The 20,977-nt window shown below is 42.3% G+C and overlaps 2 protein-coding genes across 3 annotated transcripts in view; both read right to left on the bottom strand.

Moving 5' to 3' along the window:
• Slc5a1 (solute carrier family 5 member 1) overlaps positions 1-20,956 on the bottom strand; it is a 168,566-nt gene extending 147,610 nt beyond the window's left edge. The window contains exons 1-4 of one of the 2 annotated variants that reach the window (XM_033762350.1): positions 19,637-20,956; positions 8,239-8,326; positions 5,309-5,440; positions 1,208-1,265 (exon numbers count right to left, since the gene is read on the bottom strand). In XM_033762350.1, coding sequence (XP_033618241.1) covers positions 1,208-1,265; positions 5,309-5,373 — 123 coding nt within the window. In that variant the 5' untranslated portion in view covers positions 5,374-5,440; positions 8,239-8,326; positions 19,637-20,956. Of the gene's footprint in view, positions 1-1,207; positions 1,266-5,308; positions 5,441-8,238; positions 8,327-19,636 lie in introns of those variants that run through there. The other variant, XM_010603872.2, reaches the window with a different exon arrangement.
• Positions 9,730-11,245, bottom strand: Ywhah (tyrosine 3-monooxygenase/tryptophan 5-monooxygenase activation protein eta). The gene has a single exon (XM_033762351.1). The coding sequence runs from the start codon at positions 11,228-11,230 to the stop codon at positions 10,511-10,513; it is 720 nt and encodes a 239-aa protein (XP_033618242.1). The 5' UTR covers positions 11,231-11,245; the 3' UTR covers positions 9,730-10,510.
• Positions 20,957-20,977: the final 21 nt, after the last annotated feature.

The raw sequence follows: 20,977 nt of genomic DNA, 5'->3' as shown, positions 1-20,977 counted from the left end.
TCGTGGCCACGCCCCTTCCGCCGGGGGCGGGGCCTGCGGGAAGACCTCGACTGTGGGCGTTGGCTTCGGCGGTGGCGGGAAGAGTCCGGGCGCAGTGCCCGGATAGACCGGCTTTGGGGATGTGGGTAGCCCTCTTCCCCGCCTCGTTCGCTGGCCCCTGGGCCACCTCCTCCTCCCCTCCGCAATGAACGGGTGCCTTTGGAAGCCTGAGGCGCACTGCAGACCTGTCCGTTGACCTGATCGAGTGAGAGAAGTTCCTGGCTTTTTCCTAAGATCCCCATGCCCACCTAGACATTCCTGAGGGCTCCAGGAACACTTTGGGCGCCAGGGAGATGGCAGGGCACTATAGGAGTCAAAACTCCACCACCTCAAGGATTTCTCAGAAATCCTTGGGTACAAAAGTCTGCGGTCCTGAGATGGGGATTAGAGTCGGTGGACTCTGCATTGTTTCTACAGCTGGGCCCAGAATTAGCTCTCGCCTCCACTTGCTCCTTCCTTCCATGCTGCAGGTCCTCAGCAGTTCACCTGCAAATTTGCCTGTCTTCCTGAGGGCCCATCTGATCCGTGCCGTGATCTTGCTGTGATCGTACCAAGCCCCTAGGGGGCAGCAAAGTCCTGAATAAGGCGATACCGGAATGGCCCCCGGCCACTCTAAGCCCAGGAAAGGAGGATCCACTTCACAGAGGAGAGACCTGGGGAACTGGCAGGAACGTCCCGACATTAGGAAGTGTCTTGGTTACCTTTCTCGTTGTGGAGACAAAATACCCAACACCCAAAGTTAGAGGAGGAAAGGTTTATTTACCTCACAGTTTGTATAGGGTTCCAAGGGAGGGTGGCATCACAGAGAAGAAACAGTTCATGGCAGGCAGAAGGTAGCAAACAAAGGAAGACCACAGCTCTTTCTATCCCGCATATCTTATCCGGGCTACTTAGGGCGTGAAGCACTCACAAAGCCTTAATCCTAGCGCCCTTGAGTTTAGCGTTGCACTATGAAGTAATCCCAGCATCACACACTCTAGATCCAGTCACCTCCGAAAAAGCCGCACTTAAGACTGCATGAGGCTTTAGGGGGACAGCTAGACACAAGCCATAACCCATAAGTGATTTGAACCCTGCGTCAGGAGAAAAGGAAACGAGGCAGAGAGAGCAGAGGCTGAGAGGAGAGGAACGAACGACGTCATAGTTCAGAACACAGAAGCACTCCTACCTGTGTGCAGACCATGCGACTGTTGCAGGCTTCTCGCTTCTCAGGCTGTTTTCTTAACCTGTAAAATTAGAAACAAGGACACTTGCTTCACAGGATGCTCTGAGATATGGACTGAGATAGTTTATGGAAATCACTTGGCACAGTGCAGCATGTGCTAATCCTCAGTACTCACATGAATAAAAGTAAAGCGACATTTTGTAGGCCACCAAAACCATGCCAAACACCTGAGGGTGACGTCTCTTGATCTTAGTGTCAAGTTGGCTAGATTACGGTTACTCCGTCCAACACATTCAGTATTTGTAGATGTAAATAATGCCCATTATTTGTGACTGTAAATAATGTAGGACAGGATAAAGAAGATGTGGTTTTTCTATAAAATGGAATATTACTCAGCCATAAAGAATGAGAAACTAGAGTCATTCATAGGAAAACGGATGCATATTGAGGCCATGCTCTTAAGTGAAATAAATAAGACACGCATGTGTAAATACTGAATAGCTTCTCTGGTGTGGAAAACTAAAAGTGTAAATTGTATTACTGTATACAAACTGTATAAATGATAATGTGAAATAGGAAGAAAAGGGCTAAAGGTGGGGGGAAGTGGGAAGAATAGGGGAAAGGAAATAAGGGACAAGAAAAAATAGGAGAAAAGGAAAAAATGGAAACAAAGTGTTTGTAAATAGGGGAGAGTGGAGGGGGTGAAGGGAGGGCAGGGGAATGGGGAAAAAATGAGAACCAAGATCTGTCACGTAAAGGTCCAAGATCCCAATGATGAATGTAACTGTACTGTATACTTAAAAAGTACCAATAAACAATAAAATGAAAAAAAATAATAATAATAATGTAGGGCATCTGAGATCATCTAGATGGGTCTGATGCAGTCATGTGAAAAGGTCTTAAAATCAGGGCTGAGTTTTCCCTGTAGAAAAAAAAAATCTGCCTGTAGACAGTAGCTTCAGCTCTCGGCTCTTGCCTGTCCTTGCTGATTTTGGGCCTGCCTAGCCAGCCCCACAATCACTCACATCAACTCCTTGCAACACATCTCTTGTGTATCTCCTACTGGTGCTTTTTGTCTGGTTAAGTCATGATTAATACACTGAGATAGCAGTGCGTATATTTGGGGATGTGGGGCCTAATCTTTACTCCCATTTAAGCCCCAGACTTTTCGTGTTGTAATAATTGGAGGCTACAGCAAAACTATAGTTGCTTATTGTTGGGGCTGGGCATAATGCTCTGAGGTAGATAGGGGGCATACGACCCTTCTACTGCCCCTGTCTCCTAGGTCTCGGCCTCATAAGTGCAACCTGTTTGTTTCCAGTCTTTATCTACAGCCCCCCTCTTCCCAAGGGAGGCCAGGTTCATCCCCTTACTCCAGTAACGGGTATAGGACTGAAAATGAAACGTGTGAACCAGGCATCCTGTCTCCCTAGGAACCAGCTGGTGAGGAGGAGGCCTTTCCTTCAGCAACCAGCTAGTCTACAAGTCCCTGTACCCTGCCTCTCCCACCTCTATCCCACCAGACTGTCGTGCACAAACCCACAGTTTTGCCCTCCTGCCCTAACTTTAACAATCATTCACACTCATCCATTACTTTCTGTGATGGAATACCATGCCAAAACCTTTATTCATCTCATTTACTTTTTTTTGGGGGGGGGGGTTGAGACAGGGTCTCACTGTGTAGTTGAGACTGACCTGGAACTCACTGTGTAGCCCAGGCTGGTCTCGAACTCACAGCGATCCTCCTGCTTCAGCCTCCCTAGTGCTGGGATTACAGGTGTGCGCCACCACGCCTGGCTTCATCTCATTTACTCTTCCATTAAAAAAAAAAACAAAAACCTCTATGTGGCAGGAATTATTACAGTCACCATCCCATTTTACAGACAAGGAAGCTGAGACACCAAGCCATGCTCTTAGCCTTCTACCTCTTCCTCCTCCTGGGGAGGACTACGCCGGGTAGAACACTGCAGAAGAAAGGAAGAGGCTCTGAAGGCGACACCCTCCCAAGCTAAGGGGTCTCATCACTTCTAAAATTGTTTACTCTTCACCTCATATGGCAATGATGAAGAACAAGGACTGGCTGACCGAAGGGAACTTGGAGCTTTATAGGAACTCAGGTTCTCCTTCCTTTTCACTGGGAAACTGGGGAGACTGGTAAAACGTCATCTGCAGGGCAGACACTGGATTCATGAATCCGTGAACTCAAGTATGAGGGCTGGTGCTGCCACTTGCATGCTATGGAGCCTTCAGCAAGCTCTGAAATCCATTTAGCCCTTGGTTTTCTCAACTGCAAAATGGGCCGGTGAGGAGTCCCCGCACACAGAGATATGTATGGGAACAGTGAAACCCCTAGCACACACTGGCACACCTTGCTCTCTCCACCTTTAAAGAAAGAGAGAATTGTGAAAATGAAAGCGCCATGCTGCACACAGGAGAGACCACCGTTACTGCTAAGCATACCCATCCATCTCCAATGCAGCACAAACAAAAATCTCCTCTTCCCAGGGCACAACGGTGGGGGGGGGCTTCCTTTCAAGGCTGACCATGAGCCTTCTTAAATGTTGCCCCAGGCAGGCCTTCCTCTCCTTCCTCATCTGAGAGAAGAGCAATCACTCCCTCGCCCCGTCCCTTGGGTATCAACCCAAGTCCTTCCTCATGAAGTCCTTCAGCGAATCCTAGCAGCTCTCCCACCCAAATACACCCACTCTCCCTCCATCTCACAGCCACCACCCAGACTCCCTTCTTGATGAAACTACTCACCCATCCTTTGCCACATGGAAGCCAAAGTGAGTTTCACAGTGCAAACAGGATCCTGTCTCTGCTGTTTAAAACCCAACCACAGAGCTTCCCAGGGCTGGGAAACTGGAGGCCAAAGCTTTAACCTCCAAGCCTCGTAAGACTTGGCCCCGCTGTCCTGCCCTCCCAACCTTCATCTTGAATTCCACTCCTTCAAGCTCTTTCTGGTTTCCGCACCTTCTTTTCTATTCTTGATACTCTGCGTGCTCCCTCTACACGTGCTGTTCCCTCTGACAGTCTTCTCCCCGCTCCACCCCACCTCTTAGTTAACTGCCCTCCCCAGGGAAGGCTTCTGGGCCCTCCTTTCCATGGTGTTTCTGATACCTTTTGTCAGACATGTTTGTTAGACACGGCTCTGATGCTAGGCACCTTCCCTTTGGGAAATTACACTCAGTCCACACCATGGCATGCATTTGGGCCACTCTGGGATTACTCTCACCCCACCACTTACACAAAGGACTCTGAGCTCCATTAGGACAGGGAACAGGGGTATTTTTGCTCATCCTGGTATCCCTCATATCCATACACAGGAAGAGATGGATCATACTTGTTGGACAGCCATGGGTGAGGCAATTAGGCCAGGCACACGACTGATTATGGGAAGGGGACCACACAATGCTCACTTGCCATCTCTGAGTAACCATAATGGTGTCCCTGTTCATTCTCAAGTAGCCCAACTTGGTGATTTGTTCTACAATCACCCCAGCTACCGAAAAGGAGAAAATGTTTGCCTCAGAAATTCTGCTCTTTTTCAGCCCCCCACTGGTTTCCACTTTTCAAAAAAAAAAAAAAGCTAAAGTTTTTTCTTGTTCCTGAGATTTTTTTTTCCTCTTTTAATATTTTCCCTACATTGCCCTCAACCCCCAGAAATATATAAGAATTATGTTTGCCCATTTCACTGCATGACTCCTCCTGGAGGGTTGCCATGGTGATCAAATGATGTCACTGTCCTGGTAACAGTTGCCAAGGATATGAGTGATGTCACTTCCAGGAGAGGATTCCCATGGTAACCATCTCAGTGGAAGAAGGGAGTGGTCAGGAAAGTAAAGAGGGTGGAGGGTGGATGCAGAAGGGACCAATGTAAAGAGCGGAAGGAAGAGAGGAGGGGAGGAGAAATTCAGGGAAAAAAAAGGCCAGGAAGAGGACAAAGACCACCCCTGAGCAGTTGAAAATAATACAGAATCTCGTAAATGGAAAGCTTCCCAGAGACCACCAAAAGCAACAACTTCATTTTTACAGAGGTGACTAAGAAGCCAGGACTTCACTCAAGATCATACCGTCAGTTTACAAGAGATGTTAGAGCCATACCTTCGGGTTCTTAGGTGGCTTATCAGTAGATTTGGATGGGGAAATAAAGGACTCCTTTCATTCATTTCTTTTTTTTAATTCTGGCCTCAAGTCAATCAATTATTCATGAATTCAGTAAGTTCTGGGCTAGGCCTGGGGAGGAAACAGAGACATTTTCACTTACTTTGTCTTTTTATTGTATCTTTCCCACTACTGTGTTAAACCTACAAGAATATGGCTCATGTCTGTCAATTTCCCAAGGTATCTCCAGCCACCCACCTAATGTCTACCATATAACAGCCGTTCGCTGGGATTACAGAATGTAATTTGCCATCGCTGGGATGGCAAATGCCTTTGTGGGTACACACCTACAGTCCTGATTCCAAAACAGCTCACAGCAGCTGCCAGGAAGAAGACAGGATTTCACACAATTTGGACAAGGCAAAAGAAAAGTATTTCAAAAGGGAAGTAAGAATCTGAGCGAAAATGAGAGAAAGTTGAACAAGACAGATGCAACTGGAGAGAGATTTTAACTGGTGATGGTTGGGACCATCTCTTCACTTATCACTATAGCACCTGCAGGCACCTCATTTTCTGAAGGAGCTCCAGGGATTAAGGAGAACAAAAAGCAGTTAAGGTCCCAATTGCAGAATATGCCTGGGAGCCAGGCACAGTGGTGCACACCTATAATCCTAGCACTCAGGAGGCTGAGGTCAGAGGATGGCTGAGAGTTCAAGTCCAAACTGGGCTACATAGTGAGTTCCAGACCAGCCTGACCTACATAGATCTACACAGAGTGTCTCGAAAAGGGGGTGAGGGGGAATATGCCTGGGAATTGGGGTATTTCAAAAACTAATTTGGCAAAAGAGGCAAACATAAAGAAGAAAGTAACCCTGTAATCTCAGCACTCAGGAAGCTGAGGCAGAAGGATCACCATGTGTTCAAGGCTTGCCTGGGCTACATAGTGAGTTCAAGAACAGCCTAAATTATATAGCAAGATCCTTCTCAAAGAAACCAAAAAGAAAAAAAGAAAGAAATGATGGTCTTCATCGGGCAGCCTAATGTTTGGGCTTCATAAGGGGATGGTCTAAATCCCACCATAATGTTGACTCTTGATGCTTGAATTATGGCGTTGGTGCTTGCCTGATAATTGTGAGGGCCTCCTGAGAAATGAAAACCTTCTCAAGTCTTTGTATGCCACGTAACCTCTAAGGAAATATGGGAGGGATGTGTGGAAGGCCTGACAGTCCAAATGCAGCCTGCTTTACCTTAGAGGGCCAAGAGCAATCCTAGGTTCAGGGATCCCAAGTGACTTAAATTGGCTGTCATCAAAAAATTCTAACCCTGCTCCCATCTCAAAGAAATAGATGTGAGCAAGACTTAAGCAGCTACTGGAAATGTAAAGCAATAACATCAATTTAAACATGCCTTTCCAAACATAATTTCATTTCTAACTGAAAATATTAAAAGCACTTAAAACAAGCTAGGGATGTGGTTCAGTGCTAGGCCTAACCTGAGCAAGGTCCTGGGTTTAATCCCCAACACCACATGCGTGCGTGCACACGCGCACGCACACACGCACGCACACACACACACACACACACACAGCAGTTCAAGTGTCCCCAGAATGTGTGACATCCTATTTTTCTAGTCTCAACCCAAATAAGAGAGTGGCATGTTACAAAGTACCCTGAATAACGATCTGAGTGCTATTCAAAGTTATTTTGTTTCCTTGGATTTGTTCCCCTGTGGTAACACTGAGATGACCCTTTATAAGCAGAAGGATGGCAGCTTGGTTAAAAGGTTTTCCTTTTTCCAGTAGTATTCTTGCCTTCAGAAAGTAGTCCAGTACATTTTGCCTTGATTTTTAAGGTTGTGTTCTTGTGAGGAAAGCTTAGCCCAGCCATAATTTCTAAATGTCTTTTTTATAACCACTCTAGTTATTATAAGCAATTACTATTCATATTTGGGCTAGTCCTTTTTTCTGTTAAGCACTTCATGCTTTTTAGTATATTGCATTGGAGAACATAATTTAGACATTCTCCTAAGCCATGTAAAAGCTGATAGAGGATGAAAATCAGTGTCCATTAGTTTGCATTTAACTTTTTTGTGATGTAAACAAAATAGAAATATATTGACTTTTTGTTAAAAAAAAAAAACAAAAAAAAAAAACTAGCCTCAGCTACATGGGCTAGCCTGAACTGTATGTATAGTGAGACCCTGTCTCAAAAACAAAAAACAAAAAAACCCAGAAGGAAACCTTTCTCAGGCCATGGAGAAATCTCCCAGATTTATGCCAATGTATACCCTCTTACATCCTCTCAAGGAACCCCATTCATCACAGAAGGGGTACTTACTTCCCCATCCCCCACTCCCAAAGAGGATGCCTCACACATGCTGAGTATTGAGAGTTAAAATATAATCCAAATCCTACACTTGAGAAATGAGAGACCTGTGCTTCTGAAATAGCATGGTTTACCAAAGAACCCCACAGCCTTTAGCAGCACGGCTATGCTGGGACCCAGCTAAGGGAAGTTATAACTCTGGTCTCGAGGAAGGCCGTCCTCTGGCCTGTCAACCGCGAAGTCTACAAACTTGCACCTAAGCTTCCTCATCTGTAAAGTGGGGACAAAGCATCCTTTTTTCTTTATGGGTGTTTGCAGTACTTAATTACATTCCTGGTGGGAAACTGGTATGTTCATAACACCTTATTTCTTCTTCCATGTCCTCTTCTCTCCTCCCCTGCTCCATCTCTTGGTCTTCTTCCTTTTTGCAAAACATTTCCCTATTTCTTATTATCTTCTATTTTGCATTTTGTACTTTGGGGTCTCACATAAAATGTACAATATTGAAACTTGTGTCTCTAAGTGCTTTATGGTCTCTAAGTGCATCCATTTTCTTACAAATGGCATCCTTCTCTATGGCAGAGTAGTAATCCATGGTGTACGTACATTTTCTTTATCCATTCACCTGTGGATGGACAGACCACTTGCAAGACTTAGCTGTTATGATGGTTGTGAAACCAGAGTATTTCAGCACCTGTGAAGGACAATTCAAAGCTGAGTAATTCTGTATCTACTTATCAGAGCCAACTGACTTAACTATATAAGGTCCATAGCTTTAAGATACCTGACCTACTAATTAAAGTGAAACTCAATAACCATTTAGCTTACAATCAGGCCAATTTGAAATATGATCCTAGGAATCATTTATTAGTACCTGGCAGTCATACCTCTACTTCCTGATTTAAAAAAAAGTAGACTAAATTTCCCTCATTCAGAAGGAATTCTGTGCCCCATCATATTAATTCCCATTTTTTAATTATTTTTTAGTACCAGGGATTGAACTCAGGACTTTGCGCTTGTGAGGTAGGCAGTGGAACCACTAAGTCCTTGGCCCTTCCATCATATAAATTCAAGGGCAGACTGGGCTATAGCCATTTTCACCAACCTAGTGCCAACCTTTAGTCAAGAGTAAGGTGTTTAAGACCTCTGCGTGCTGAACCAATCCACTTGAACACACAAATGCTTGATACTAGGTACCACAATGATAAAACTGTGAGGGCCAGGATGTATCACTTGAGGTTCAGATCATAAGGCTGGGCCTCAAGGGATTCCTTGGGATGAAGCAAGCCAGAATGTTTAAGGGTTAACTTTTTTTTTATCAGACTTTATTTTAATGAATTATTTAAAATTTTCTTAACCATCAAAATTTATTTCAAGAACCACAATTATTTCCCAGATTGTAGGTTGTCTCTCATTCTTACAGTGGTTTCTCTTGATGTGCACAAGCTTTTTAATAAGACCCCAGTTGCTGATTCATGCTAGTTTATGTGCTACTGAGGTTTTGTTCATAAAAGTCTTTTCCTACACCAATGTCAAGGGTTCTACCTAACCTCTCTTCCAGCAGGTTTACTGTTTCTGTCTTAATATTTAGATCTTTGACCCATTTTGATTTTAGTTCAGTGCATGGTAAAAGATATAGGTCTAGTTTTAATCATTGGCAAGTTGAAACCCAGGTGTGCCCCTAATTAACATTTTATTGTATCCAATTAGGAATAGTTAGGGACCCGTATAAGCTTGGTACTTATGTTCAGGGAAGTATCAAAAACAACATACCAGAGTGGACTAAACAACACCCTCCCATGTTAAACACAGGCCACATTCTTTCAAACGTTCCATACTGTGAAGGATGGCGTTTTACTTTTATAAGAATCAGTTAGGAAAAGTTAAGAGAAGCTATGGGAGTTGTGTTCACAAAAAACTAAAGTCCATGAACTTTTAAGTATATGCTGCAAAATGTGTAATGGAATCAGAAGGGAGGAAATCCTGAATCTCATATGACCAATGCTTTAATGTTTGAGGGGCTCCAACTAGGATTCAAAATGGTGTCTAAACAGCTCCTTGGGAGGGGAAAAAAATCAAGGCTATACACAAAGATAATATCCCCAAAGCAGCATTTATTTACCCTTTGAATTCAAAAACATTTATTTTAGATGTCTGGCATTTCATAATCACCCATCTTGATTGACATAGGCTGACACACATGGTGCTGTCAGGATACACAAAGACAATAGCCAAAGAGCTACCAAAAAAAAAAAAATCCATGATTCTTAATCACAACCAAAACAAGTTGCATGTATCAAAACTTTAGATGCATTGCATTGAAAAGATCTGTGCACGTCATAATTTAAAGAGGCAAAAACAAGGTGCTACTGAAACCTCACATTAAAGTTTATTATAAAGCTGATGGAAAGGAACAAGTTGTCTCTCTGTATCATCAGCTTCCATTAAGTTTTCCATTAGCTGAAGAAACAGGTGGGAGGGTTAAATTCATTTTTGCATGCACAAGATGTACTGCTAACAAAACACTATCAGCTTGTTTTAAATATCAACCATAGCCTGTGTGGCTAATTCTCCTTTCTAAACTCCACAATAACTTTCATCTGGATTTGCCATAGATCAACAGGCATAGTAAAATGCCTCATTTAGACCACGTTTCTCTGCACAATTCAGAAAGGGAGCTCTTGTGGGCTCAAAGTAACCATCAGTCCAGCAATGCCCATGAAATATTTATCTGAAACTGCTTCCCAAGGGACAGGAGAGCAGATCTGAGTAGCTGTGCTGCCAATACAGATAGGTTTAGCACTAGATATTTAGTGATTGTGGCAAGGAAGAATTGGTGGTGGGGGTGTGAAGGAAGGGCCAGGGACTCAAAAGATCTTCAATTGCCTTCTCCTGCTTCTTCGTCCTGCTGGTCACTCGTCCAGAGGGTAAGGTTGTCTCGCAGCAACTGCATGATGAGTGTGGAGTCCTTATAGGAATCCTCGTTTAATGTGTCCAGCTCAGCTATGGCATCATCAAAGGCTTGTTTGGCTAACAGGCAGGCCTGCTCAGGAGCATTCTGGATCTCATAGTAGAATACAGAGAAGTTGAGGGCCAGGCCCAGACGAATTGGATGTGTTGGCTGCATGTGCTCTTTGCTAATTTCAAAAGCTTCCTTGTAGGCTGCCTCAGAAGCTTCAACCACACTGTTTTTCTTCTCTCCAGAAGCTACCTCTGCCAGGTAGCGGTAGTAATCACCTTTCATTTTCAGGTAAAACACCTTGCTCTCATACTGGAAATCATTGCAGTTCTTGATGAGGAACTTATCAAGGAGAGCCAGGACATCATTGCAAACTGTCTCCAGCTCCTTCTCAATCTTCTCCCGGTAAGCTTTAACTTTCTCCAATTTTTTTTCATTTCCATCAGCCATGGTTTTCTGCTCAATGCTGCTAATGACCCTCCAGGAAGATCGCCTGGCACCAACTACATTCTTGTAGGCCACAGAGAGGAGGTTGCGATCTTCATTGGAAAGAGGTTCATTCAGCTCTGTCACCTGCAGAACCCCAAAGAGATAAACATTGAGAGCTAAGTCTGATAACCTCAGAAATCCTCTCAACATAATCAACAATCCTTCTCAAGAGCAGGATTATGGACAAGCCATTCTGGAGAAAAGCCACTTGTGGACAAAACCAATGAAGATAAGGATCCTATGTGAAGGAAACTAATATAACACAGGGATAAATATTGCAACACAAAATATGAAGCAACAGAGCCTTGAGATATTCATAATTCAAGTCTTATATAAGAGGTTGCGTTAATCTGGTAATGAGGATTAGGACGATCATGCAAAGACTCTTAAGGTGGTACCCGATGGTAAGGAAGACCTTTTCCCTCTGTGGTTATTCTCCACAGATACTCCCAGCTCTACCCAACATCAAAATGGACAATGCATTAGTAAATGCCACCAGCCTCTGCTTAAAAGAAAGCAAAGCTATTAGCAGCCATCTTTACTTTGACCTACCTGATGGAACACTAATTATTTTAAATAGAAGACTTTCACTTATGGTTTACTTCCCTTAGTTCTGCATAAAGCCAACTCCAAGTGAATCAGCTAACCAGTTAGTATAAAGAGCATTAAATTTTGTTGTAGATTGAACTGTGAACTTCTAAGGAGAGCAAGAATTTGAGATACATATAGTCACACACAGAACCACCTGTGAAAATGGAGGTAGAGACTGAAATGATGATGACTCTATAAGACAACACCAAGAATGGCCAAAAGCCACCAAAAGCTAAGAGAGTAAGGGTTAGGATTCTTCCCTAGGGTCTTCAGAGGGAGCATGGCCAATGGAGCAACACCTCCATTTCAGAACTGTGAGAGAACACATATCTACTGTTTTAAGCCATTCAGTTCATGGTACTTCGGTTCAGCAACCCTAGAAAACTGACTTAAAATCAGAAAGCCCTGATCTGGTGCCCAGCAAAATCACTATCTTGTATAACTGACATAGGACATTTCACAGGCCCTCAAAAGAGCCTGTATCTTCTTCAAAGTAGAAAGATTCCTTACTCTGACCTACTAGGAAAAGTCCATAATTTTAAAAGGAATAGTGGAAGACAAAGCACTTAGGAAACAATAAAAAAGATGTTACTTAAACTGTAAGAATGGAACCTCCAACAAAGGAAAGGCTTTCAATTTCAGTGCAGAAAACTATCAACACCAAACTGAAATAACATCCTTAAAATGGATTGAGAAGACTGAGCAGTAAAGAATCAGAAACTAAACAATGATGGCTTATTTGGAGAATTAGTGGGAGTTTTTTTAATGAGAAAAGTTGTGCCAAGTTCTTACAAGGTAAAACAAATGTCTATATAATCCTCCTCCTCCAAATCCCAGACAAAATAGGACTTCTATTCTTTTGCCTACTCTAATCAACCAAAATCCACTTCTTTCTTCAATGTGGTCTCTACCTTGTTACCCAAAAATAAGATGTAGCTAGAAAATAATCAGCCTTGATAACCAGAGATAAAAAAAATGCCAGCCCCAATCAGCCTGTCCTCAATGGCTATCATCAAAAAATCAAATAAAAATACTATACTTAAATACACCAAATTATTTCCTAGTTAGGCACTAGCTGGAGTTCTAACAACAGTATTTGCTTGCTTAGTTGTGTTAAGTCACCCTCAGCTGACACCGACAGTGATTCATTCAGACTGGCTGGCAACCAGATTATTGTTATATAAACACTAATACTCCCAGTAACTGTAAATGATTTTTCTACTGAAGGTATCATTATATTGTCCAGTGGCCTTTTTTGGCGGTTTATTCCAGATGAAAAAAGAATATGCTTACAGGAATTCCTGAAACTCACAATTACACCTTCTAATTGGATCAACCTCGTTTCTTATCATACCTTTTACTGGTACTCAGGAAAAAAACGCTGAGATTGGAGGCCTTGGGGATCATTTGGGTTGATCTTTATTGTACTTCTGTCCTAGAAAGGTTTTGATTTGAGGTCAAACTAAACGCTCAGACTGAACTCAAGATGGTATCCTGAGTAAGATAGTATCTCAGTGTTATTTTTTGTTGGGACTTTTTTGTTTTGTTTTTTTGAGACAAGGTCTCACTATGTAGTTAGTCCAGGCTGGCCTTGAACTCAAGGTGATCCTCCTGTCTCAGCCTCCCTAGTCTTAAGATTACAAGCATGAACCACCTTCCCTGGCTTCTCAGTGTTGTTTTAACTTACATTTCTCTAATGACCAGTGATATTAACCATTTTTCATGTATATACTGGCCATTTGATATAGTATTTTTAGTACTTCTAGATCACAACTCAGCCAACAAAAGGAAACTTATGAAAATTTATTACTTCTCTGAATTTTCCCGATTGGAAAAGTGTACCCCCCCCAAGAATCAAGAGCCACCAAAAGCCACAAAATAGATGTGTGGCTGGTCTTGACTGGTGATACTTACTGTAAATAATCCTGATTCGTGTTAGCACTAAAATACAGGAGCCAAAAGAACCAAAAGTTCAATTTTATACTGAGAAGCAGACATGGAAGGCAACACGGCATGATGAGAAGAACCACGATACCAACCAAGCCACTGGATGATCACTTGTAGGACTTACAGAGATGAGATTCTGTACTTTACAATCATAATTTCCAAATAGTTTCTAATGAGGAATATGAAGCAAATATAGAATTTGAGATGGAACAGACCTATATCATGATACTCAACCTTTTTTTTTTTTCACACTCAATACCAATGATAAACCTTCATTTTCACCAACATCCGCTGCTCTCAAGGTAGCCACACTGGGTTCTAAGTCTTCCTGGCTACTATCAGCCACTTCTAAGGAGCTGCTTCTGGCTTGTTGCCTTCCTCCCCATTTTCCCACCTCATTTAATCGCACTTACACCTACCATTCTTGAAAAATCTTAAGCTGACTGACCTTTCCCGTATATAAAGACCCTCTTCCCCACTTTTTGTAAGGACTCCCTGCTGGCCTTTTGCAGCACTGGAAATTAAATCCAGAACCTTTACACTCAGCTACATCCCCAGGCTTTTTCTTTCAAATTTTTTGTTTGTTTGTTTGTTTGTTTGTTTTGTACAGGGGATCGAACTCAGGTCCTTGGGCTTGCAAAGCAGGCAGCAGAATTATTGAGCTAAATCCCCTGCCTTCTTTGAAGTCTTGAGACAGCTGCCCAAACTGGGATTGAATCTGCAATCCTCCTGCCTCAATTTACCAGAGTGCAGGGATTACTGTTAAGTGTACCAGCACACCCCGGCTAAGCCAAAATATGCTCCTGGTCTTCAGGAGTATGCCATTTTACCAATGTCTCTACAACACAGCCTTTGGCTACACCAACTTTTAACTCCAGAAAACCTGCTTCACCCATTTTTTCTGCTCTGGGACTGCACAGCATTACTAAAGGTCACAAATAACCCAGCCTGCTGCCAATTCATTTATCTTCCTATGACACCATTTGCTTACTCCAAAATCCTTAGGGGCCTCCTCCCACTGCTCTCACAAGGCAATAAACTATGTGAGTAAAAATAGATCCACTGCCAAAAATAGAACAGCGACTATTTAGGAAAATCTGAAGTTCTTTATCTGGGAAACATCCAACATCAAAACTTTGAGCAGGAGGAGGGGGTGAAGGGAGGGCAGGGGTAAGGGGAAAAAATGAGAATCAAGACTTGTCATGTAGAGGTACAAGATCCCAACAATGAATGTAACTGTACTGTATCCCTAAAATGTACCAATAAATTCAATTAAAGCTGAAAAAAAAAAAAAACTTTGAGCAAAGAAAAATGCCACCAGAGCTGCCAGGTCATACTGTCGGCTAGGGGTAATGTTTCTTGTTCTGAATAGCTCTCTACCCTTCAGAGCCACACACTCCCACATACACTACTGTCCCATCCTTTATAGGTTAGGTACCCACTCCCACATACTATCAACAAGCTTGCTTTTAATGAGTTTATAACAAGAAAACTACCATAAATAATTAAGATAACCACATCATAAAAACCTAAGTTTCTTTGGCAGAACCCTGTACATGTTTACAAATAAATAAATAAATAAATAAACAAACCAGGTATGATAGCACCACCTATAATCTCAGATACTTAGGACACTAAGGCAAGGAGATCCAAGTTTGAGCTAAGCTCAAGCAACTCAGTGAGACTCTGTCTCAAAATAAAAAATTTTTAAAAGGGGCTTCAGATGTAGCTCAGTGCTAAAGCCCTGGGTTCAATCTCCAGTTTTTAAATAAATAAATAGGGCTGAGGGTATAGCTTAGCAGTAGATTACCTCTAGGTTCAGTCATCAGTACCACAACAAAATAAAGTAAGAGAGGTGGATGCTTTTTTGGCTGATTCTTTTCCAAATTAATGCTCAGGAAGTTCTGCGGCCTGCAAGCCAGCGCTTACTACAGACCTGTGTGCAAAAACATTATCAGCCAAGGCCTAGCCAAGCCCCCTATCCTTACCAGGTCTACAATTCTATTTGTTCACAAGATAGGATAAACGTCAAACTCAGAGCAGCCAAGCTCAAGCCACACTAAGCTTAATGTTAATAAAATAAAACAGTTACTCTCTTGTATTACTAAGAAACTGTCCTGCTGGGTATGAAGCTCAGTGGTGCCCTGCCTGCCTAGCAAGCACAAGGTCCTGAGTTAGATTCCCCAGGACCAAGGAAAAAAAAACTATCTTTGCCCTGAACTTGACATTTATCATTTTCATAGGGACCTGCAAAGACTAACTAAAACCCCTCTGACTTGCATTACATGGTACTCTCTCAGGAAGGACGACAATTGAAAGATTCAGAGGGTGTACCAGTTTCTGACAGAGAAGTGCCAACACCAACTGACTGCTAGAGAGTGGAAAAGAGTAGAAAGGGGGAGAGGCACCAAAATGGTAAAGCAAAAGGCAAGCTACCCCCACCTGGACACTAGAGAGAATTTTACCAACAACCCAGAGACTGAAATTTTGGGTATGAGCAGCTTAAAAAATACACTAAAGCCAAAACAGAAAAAACTGGTGCCAAAAGTATGAAACAAAATACCAATTAAAATTTAATAGTTCTGCACTTAATTCATAGCAGGAATTCAAACTCAATACTTCAGCTGTTAAACTAAAAATATACTGGTCTTCAGAAGGAGCAAAATTCAGATCTATGAATCTATGCTTCTCCAGTACAACTAAGACAACATGGATTCTGGGTTTTCATGTTTTGTGATATTTGGTATGGAATCCAGGAGTGCTCTACCACCGAGCTACACCCTTAACCCTTTTGAGTCTCACTAATTTAACCAGGCTGGCCTCAAACCCATGATCCTCCTGCCTCAGCCTCCCAAGTAGTCAAATTATAGATATGTGCCAATGCACTCAGCTTCAGATTGTTTTTTAATCAAGCTTAGCAAACTGGTTTATATTTAGTAAATAAAGTTTAAGAGCCCCCTCCCATAAAATAACTGTGATTAAACTGTCCATGATAACAATTAACACTGTATACTAGAATGTGAACTATACGCATTATCCCTTAGCCTAATGGAACATGATCACTATGTGATTAAAGTGAAAGCTCTGAATTCAAGGGTTCAGATCTTAGCTTCACAACTTACTAGCTGTTTGACTTTGACAAAACCAATCTCTGTACATCTCCTTTGTAAAATGGAGCTACTACAGTACCTACCTAGAGTTGTCATAAAGATTAAAGTGAGTCAGGGGTGTAGCTCAGTAGTACAGCATGTTGTTAGCATGCACAGGTACTAAATTCAATCCCAGCACCCAAAAGATCAAATGAAAATGTGCACATGGAATAACAGCTAACATTTATTAGACATCTAAGTAAAATGATAACTCCCATACACTTGCTAAATGTAACATCTAAAACACTCACGGTACTCCTCTACCATATTCCTGGGAAAGTGCAACACTATAGTCTACCACTAATATAAAATTTCAAGATGAAAAAAATACTTTTGGTTTCTTTAAGGAAGCATGTAATGGGACTACGGCTTGTGGGAGCTCCTCTGAGGATAATTCAGAGAGGACACAACTCCCATTTCAGGGCAGCAAAGTGTCTTTTGCAATCTGAAGTCTATCCCCCTAGGGAATAGAACCACAGGGCCTTAGGCATGACAGGCAAGCACTTTAAATGAGCTTCAACCCTAAATCCAGAGTACCTTTTAATTTGGATGGATTATTACAATAATAATCCAGGGCCTTCTTCCTTCCTTAGCCCAAATGTATCAGAAAGTAATTACACTTCTTTCTTTTTACACAGTCTCGCTATGTAGGTTAAAACTGGCTTCGACTTTCAGCGATCCTCCTGCCTCAGCCTCCCAAGACTGGGACTGTAGGGTGAAACTACAGGCATGGGCCATCACACCCAGCAATAATTATATTTTAAACTACCAGTTAGTAAAAAAAACAGAGCTCCTTAGTTTTTGTTTTTCAAACAATAGTACCAACGCAGCTTTAAGATTTCATGCTAACAACTTTGTTCTACCTCAAAATCATCCTTAAAATTCACAAGGATTTGTGATTCTGTCTCACCCTGAGCCACTCGTGTTCTTTTATATACCACTTGCTCATTTCCCCATCTCCTACAATCTCACAACTGTTGGATTAAGAACGTTTTGCCACTGCTTAATCAAAGTGTCTCTTCCTAGCAGACCTTAACTAGTTTTGTTTCCTGAACTTAAAATTTCTATATTAAGTCCTTCAAACATTTCTCATTGTCAACACTACATGTGCACAGCAGTGCTAAAACATACCATGCTACCCCACATAATTTTTACACTTTATAACTTTGCAATTACTACCTGTTTTACTATAAAATAAATGCCCAAAGGGCAGAAAGAGATGACTAAATTTCTACCCAGGAATATCACTGAGTCACTGGGAATCTCTCTGGCTACTTTTTTTCTTGAAATTACTTAATTCCTATACACTATTTTTTTTTTTTTTAAGACAGACCTCAAACTCCATCCTTTTGCCTCAAGTGCTGGAATTACTAGCATATGCCACCATGTCCAGCCTATGAATTATTTCATAGTTCTAAGATGGTATTATATCCATTTTTCAGAGTTTATAAATTGTGTAAAGTCAATGCCTGATCTAGAAAGAACTTGGTCTAAAATCATTCACAATGTTTCTTCACATTATTACACTGCCTGTAAGCTGCTACTACTACGGTATGAGCTTGAGGATACTTGTTCATTAAATGTCACTTCAAAGACACTTCTTAGAAGGGTGTGGTTGTACATGCATGTAACACCAGCATCCCAGGGAAGATGAGGCAGGAGGACTACAAGTCTGAGACCACCCTGAAAAACGTACTAATTCAATGCAAAAAGGGTGGGTTCAATTTCAAAAGGGAGGAAGGAGACAGAGGGAGGGACTGATTCATTTCTTGCATCTTCAAATTATGGGGTGAGGCAAAGAACTGTAGTTTTCAAATGATTTGAGGCAACACCGCTGTTTCTAATATGCATCATTTTTCTTAAAGCTTACCAACAATGTCCTCCAGGTGATGCTGGTATATTAAGGAATATCAATCATTAAAGGCAAGCATTATTAGGTGACCAATTATAAAGGAAATAGAAACAAGTTAGAAGATTAAAGAAACTGACTTTGTTAGTAACACTAATTGTTTTACACTTTTGAGGACTTGAAGCCAAGAGATTTAACTTTCAAGGTCACAAAGCCATAGCATCCAATCATCCCCTCACTCAGGTCCTGTTCCACCTTCGCAAGATCAGTCTACTTACCTTACTTTTCACCATCCTGAAGAAAGTCCACATAAACTCAGAGTGTTACTAGAATTCACTATTCCTAAAAGCCCTAATTTTAAGGTATACGATATCAATAAAATGGAGACAGAGTGAGATCCCAGTAACATTCATGAAGAATTTTAATGTAAGAACAATTCAGCACATAAAACATAAGAAAATGTTCTCCATCTACTAATAAATGTATTCTATCCGGATGACAAAAGCAACATAAAACAAGTGTATTGACATTTTTTAAAAAGTTGTTAATTTTTAATGGGAGTTAACTTGAGGGAATGATTTATACAGATCTGATGACAGTTAAAGCCTAGGCGGAATTTTCAAAGCTGGAGGGCTTTCCCAACTCATCAATCACTTCAGATATGGATGTTAATGAGTTCCCTGTTAACATAAGGAAGGGCCCATTATTTCACAAAATGCTTCCTTAATGCCTCAGAGAAATCTGTGGACACAAGTAGCAAGCTGAAGGAAAGCATTTTAAAACCTATGCGAAGACCAGAGAGCCAATTTTTTTTCTGCCAAAACTAAATTTTGTTGTGGTTAATTTCCACCGCTTCTCACTTCCCATCTCAAGTTCCCATCGGGTTTCTGATAGCTGCAGAATGCACTATGCAGTCATTTATCCTCTAACCTCAATTCACCTTCCTTTAAGCCCCATCCCCTCTTTCTTTTCAGCATCTTTATTCCCCAAAGGACGCCTAACACTTGCACTGTCACTCACAGGATAAGCGAGGTCCTCACCGAAATGTCCAGAAAAGCCTCAAGTTGTATACAGTTCTGATGACCGTTAAAGCTGTCAGTTAACTGTCAGTTAAGAGGTTCCTGTATGTGTGACTTGCTGTGTAGACAAGAGCTGTCTTTTTCCAAAGAAAACTAAGCTTTAGGGCCCCTTCCAAGGCAATGTATTCATACAGCCAGTTACATTTGTGTAAAATCTGCAAAGCTGTATTTTAAATTCACTTTTTAAAAAGAGGGCTCCCAAACCTAAAGTGTCCCCCCACCCCGTTTAAAAAAGCCCCTATCTAACCACAACCATATACTATAATGCTGGTATCAGGATCACCAACGAATCTACAAATGTACCAAAAAATGGCTGCTGGCTCCCTTGCACACCTCGTTTAGATGTATTACAAGGGCATTGCAGGAAACATAACTAAGGTATCTTTCTTAGCTGAATAATCCTAAATATTGACCCTATGTATTTCATCTGATATTAATATCACAAGCCTTAAAATGTTTCTCTGAATAAGTTTAAATTTTAGAAAGCCTCTGGTTAAAATTTCTGCGTCTCACCCCCAAATTTCTCAATCTTTAGTAGGTCTAAGGTGGAGTCAATGGAGATGCTCCAAGGTCTCGAGAGGTTGTACACCTGAGGAACATCGTGGCCGCTACTGTGCCCTTGACACACAAGTAATTTTCACTTATAAGAAAAACCTAGGATAATATGGACAGTGACGGTGAGGTGGTAACCAGAACGCAGTTTCAGAAATGCAGGTGTTGTCTAGTCCATGGTATTTGCTAGGGTGTGGCTGGGCACGACTCCTTCACCGGAAATCAAGCCACAGAATCCATCCATCTACGAGGGTCTTCGGAATAAAAAGGGATACAGGGTCGTCTGATCTATATATCGGGTCTTATTTTAATCCCCAGGCATAGGGCAGCCTCGAACAAGGGGCTAAAATGGGCCCTACACCCTCTGCCCCCAGCCCTCGTCCACGCCTAGGCTGTAGAAAGGAGGTCTTTGCACACAAAGCCAGACCCCGGGCGTGGAAAAATGGGAAAAGGACCATTCGGGCAAACAGAGCAAAACAGATCAGAATCGCACGGGTTTCAAGCAGCGGCAGAGAAAGCAGGCGAGACAGGGCGCCCCTCCGCAGATGACTGTATCACCAGTTGGTGGTAGGCGAGGTGAGCCCGCGGGTCCGGGAGAATGGTCTAGAAGCGGGGACGCGGCTCCCGCCTAAGGTTCCTCAGGCACCCCCGACCCTGAGCCCCGAACAAGGTCGTCGCGACCCCCGCACGCCAGCCCTTCTCCTGGGGGGCTGCATTTGCGACCCCGAAA

The sequence above is a fragment of the Fukomys damarensis genome, unplaced genomic scaffold (genome assembly GCF_012274545.1).
Source record: "Fukomys damarensis isolate Sample0158 unplaced genomic scaffold, DMR_v1.0_HiC HiC_scaffold_12, whole genome shotgun sequence".
NCBI classification, from domain to species: Eukaryota; Metazoa; Chordata; class Mammalia; order Rodentia; family Bathyergidae; genus Fukomys; species Fukomys damarensis.
The sequence above is the reverse complement of the archived record's forward strand: the minus strand, read 5'-3'. Positions and strand labels throughout refer to the sequence as shown.

Coding starts and splice junctions, on each gene's coding strand:
- Ywhah (XM_033762351.1), bottom strand. CDS start 11,230: ATGTTGAGAGGATTTCTGAGGTTATCAGACTTAGCTCTCAATGTTTAT.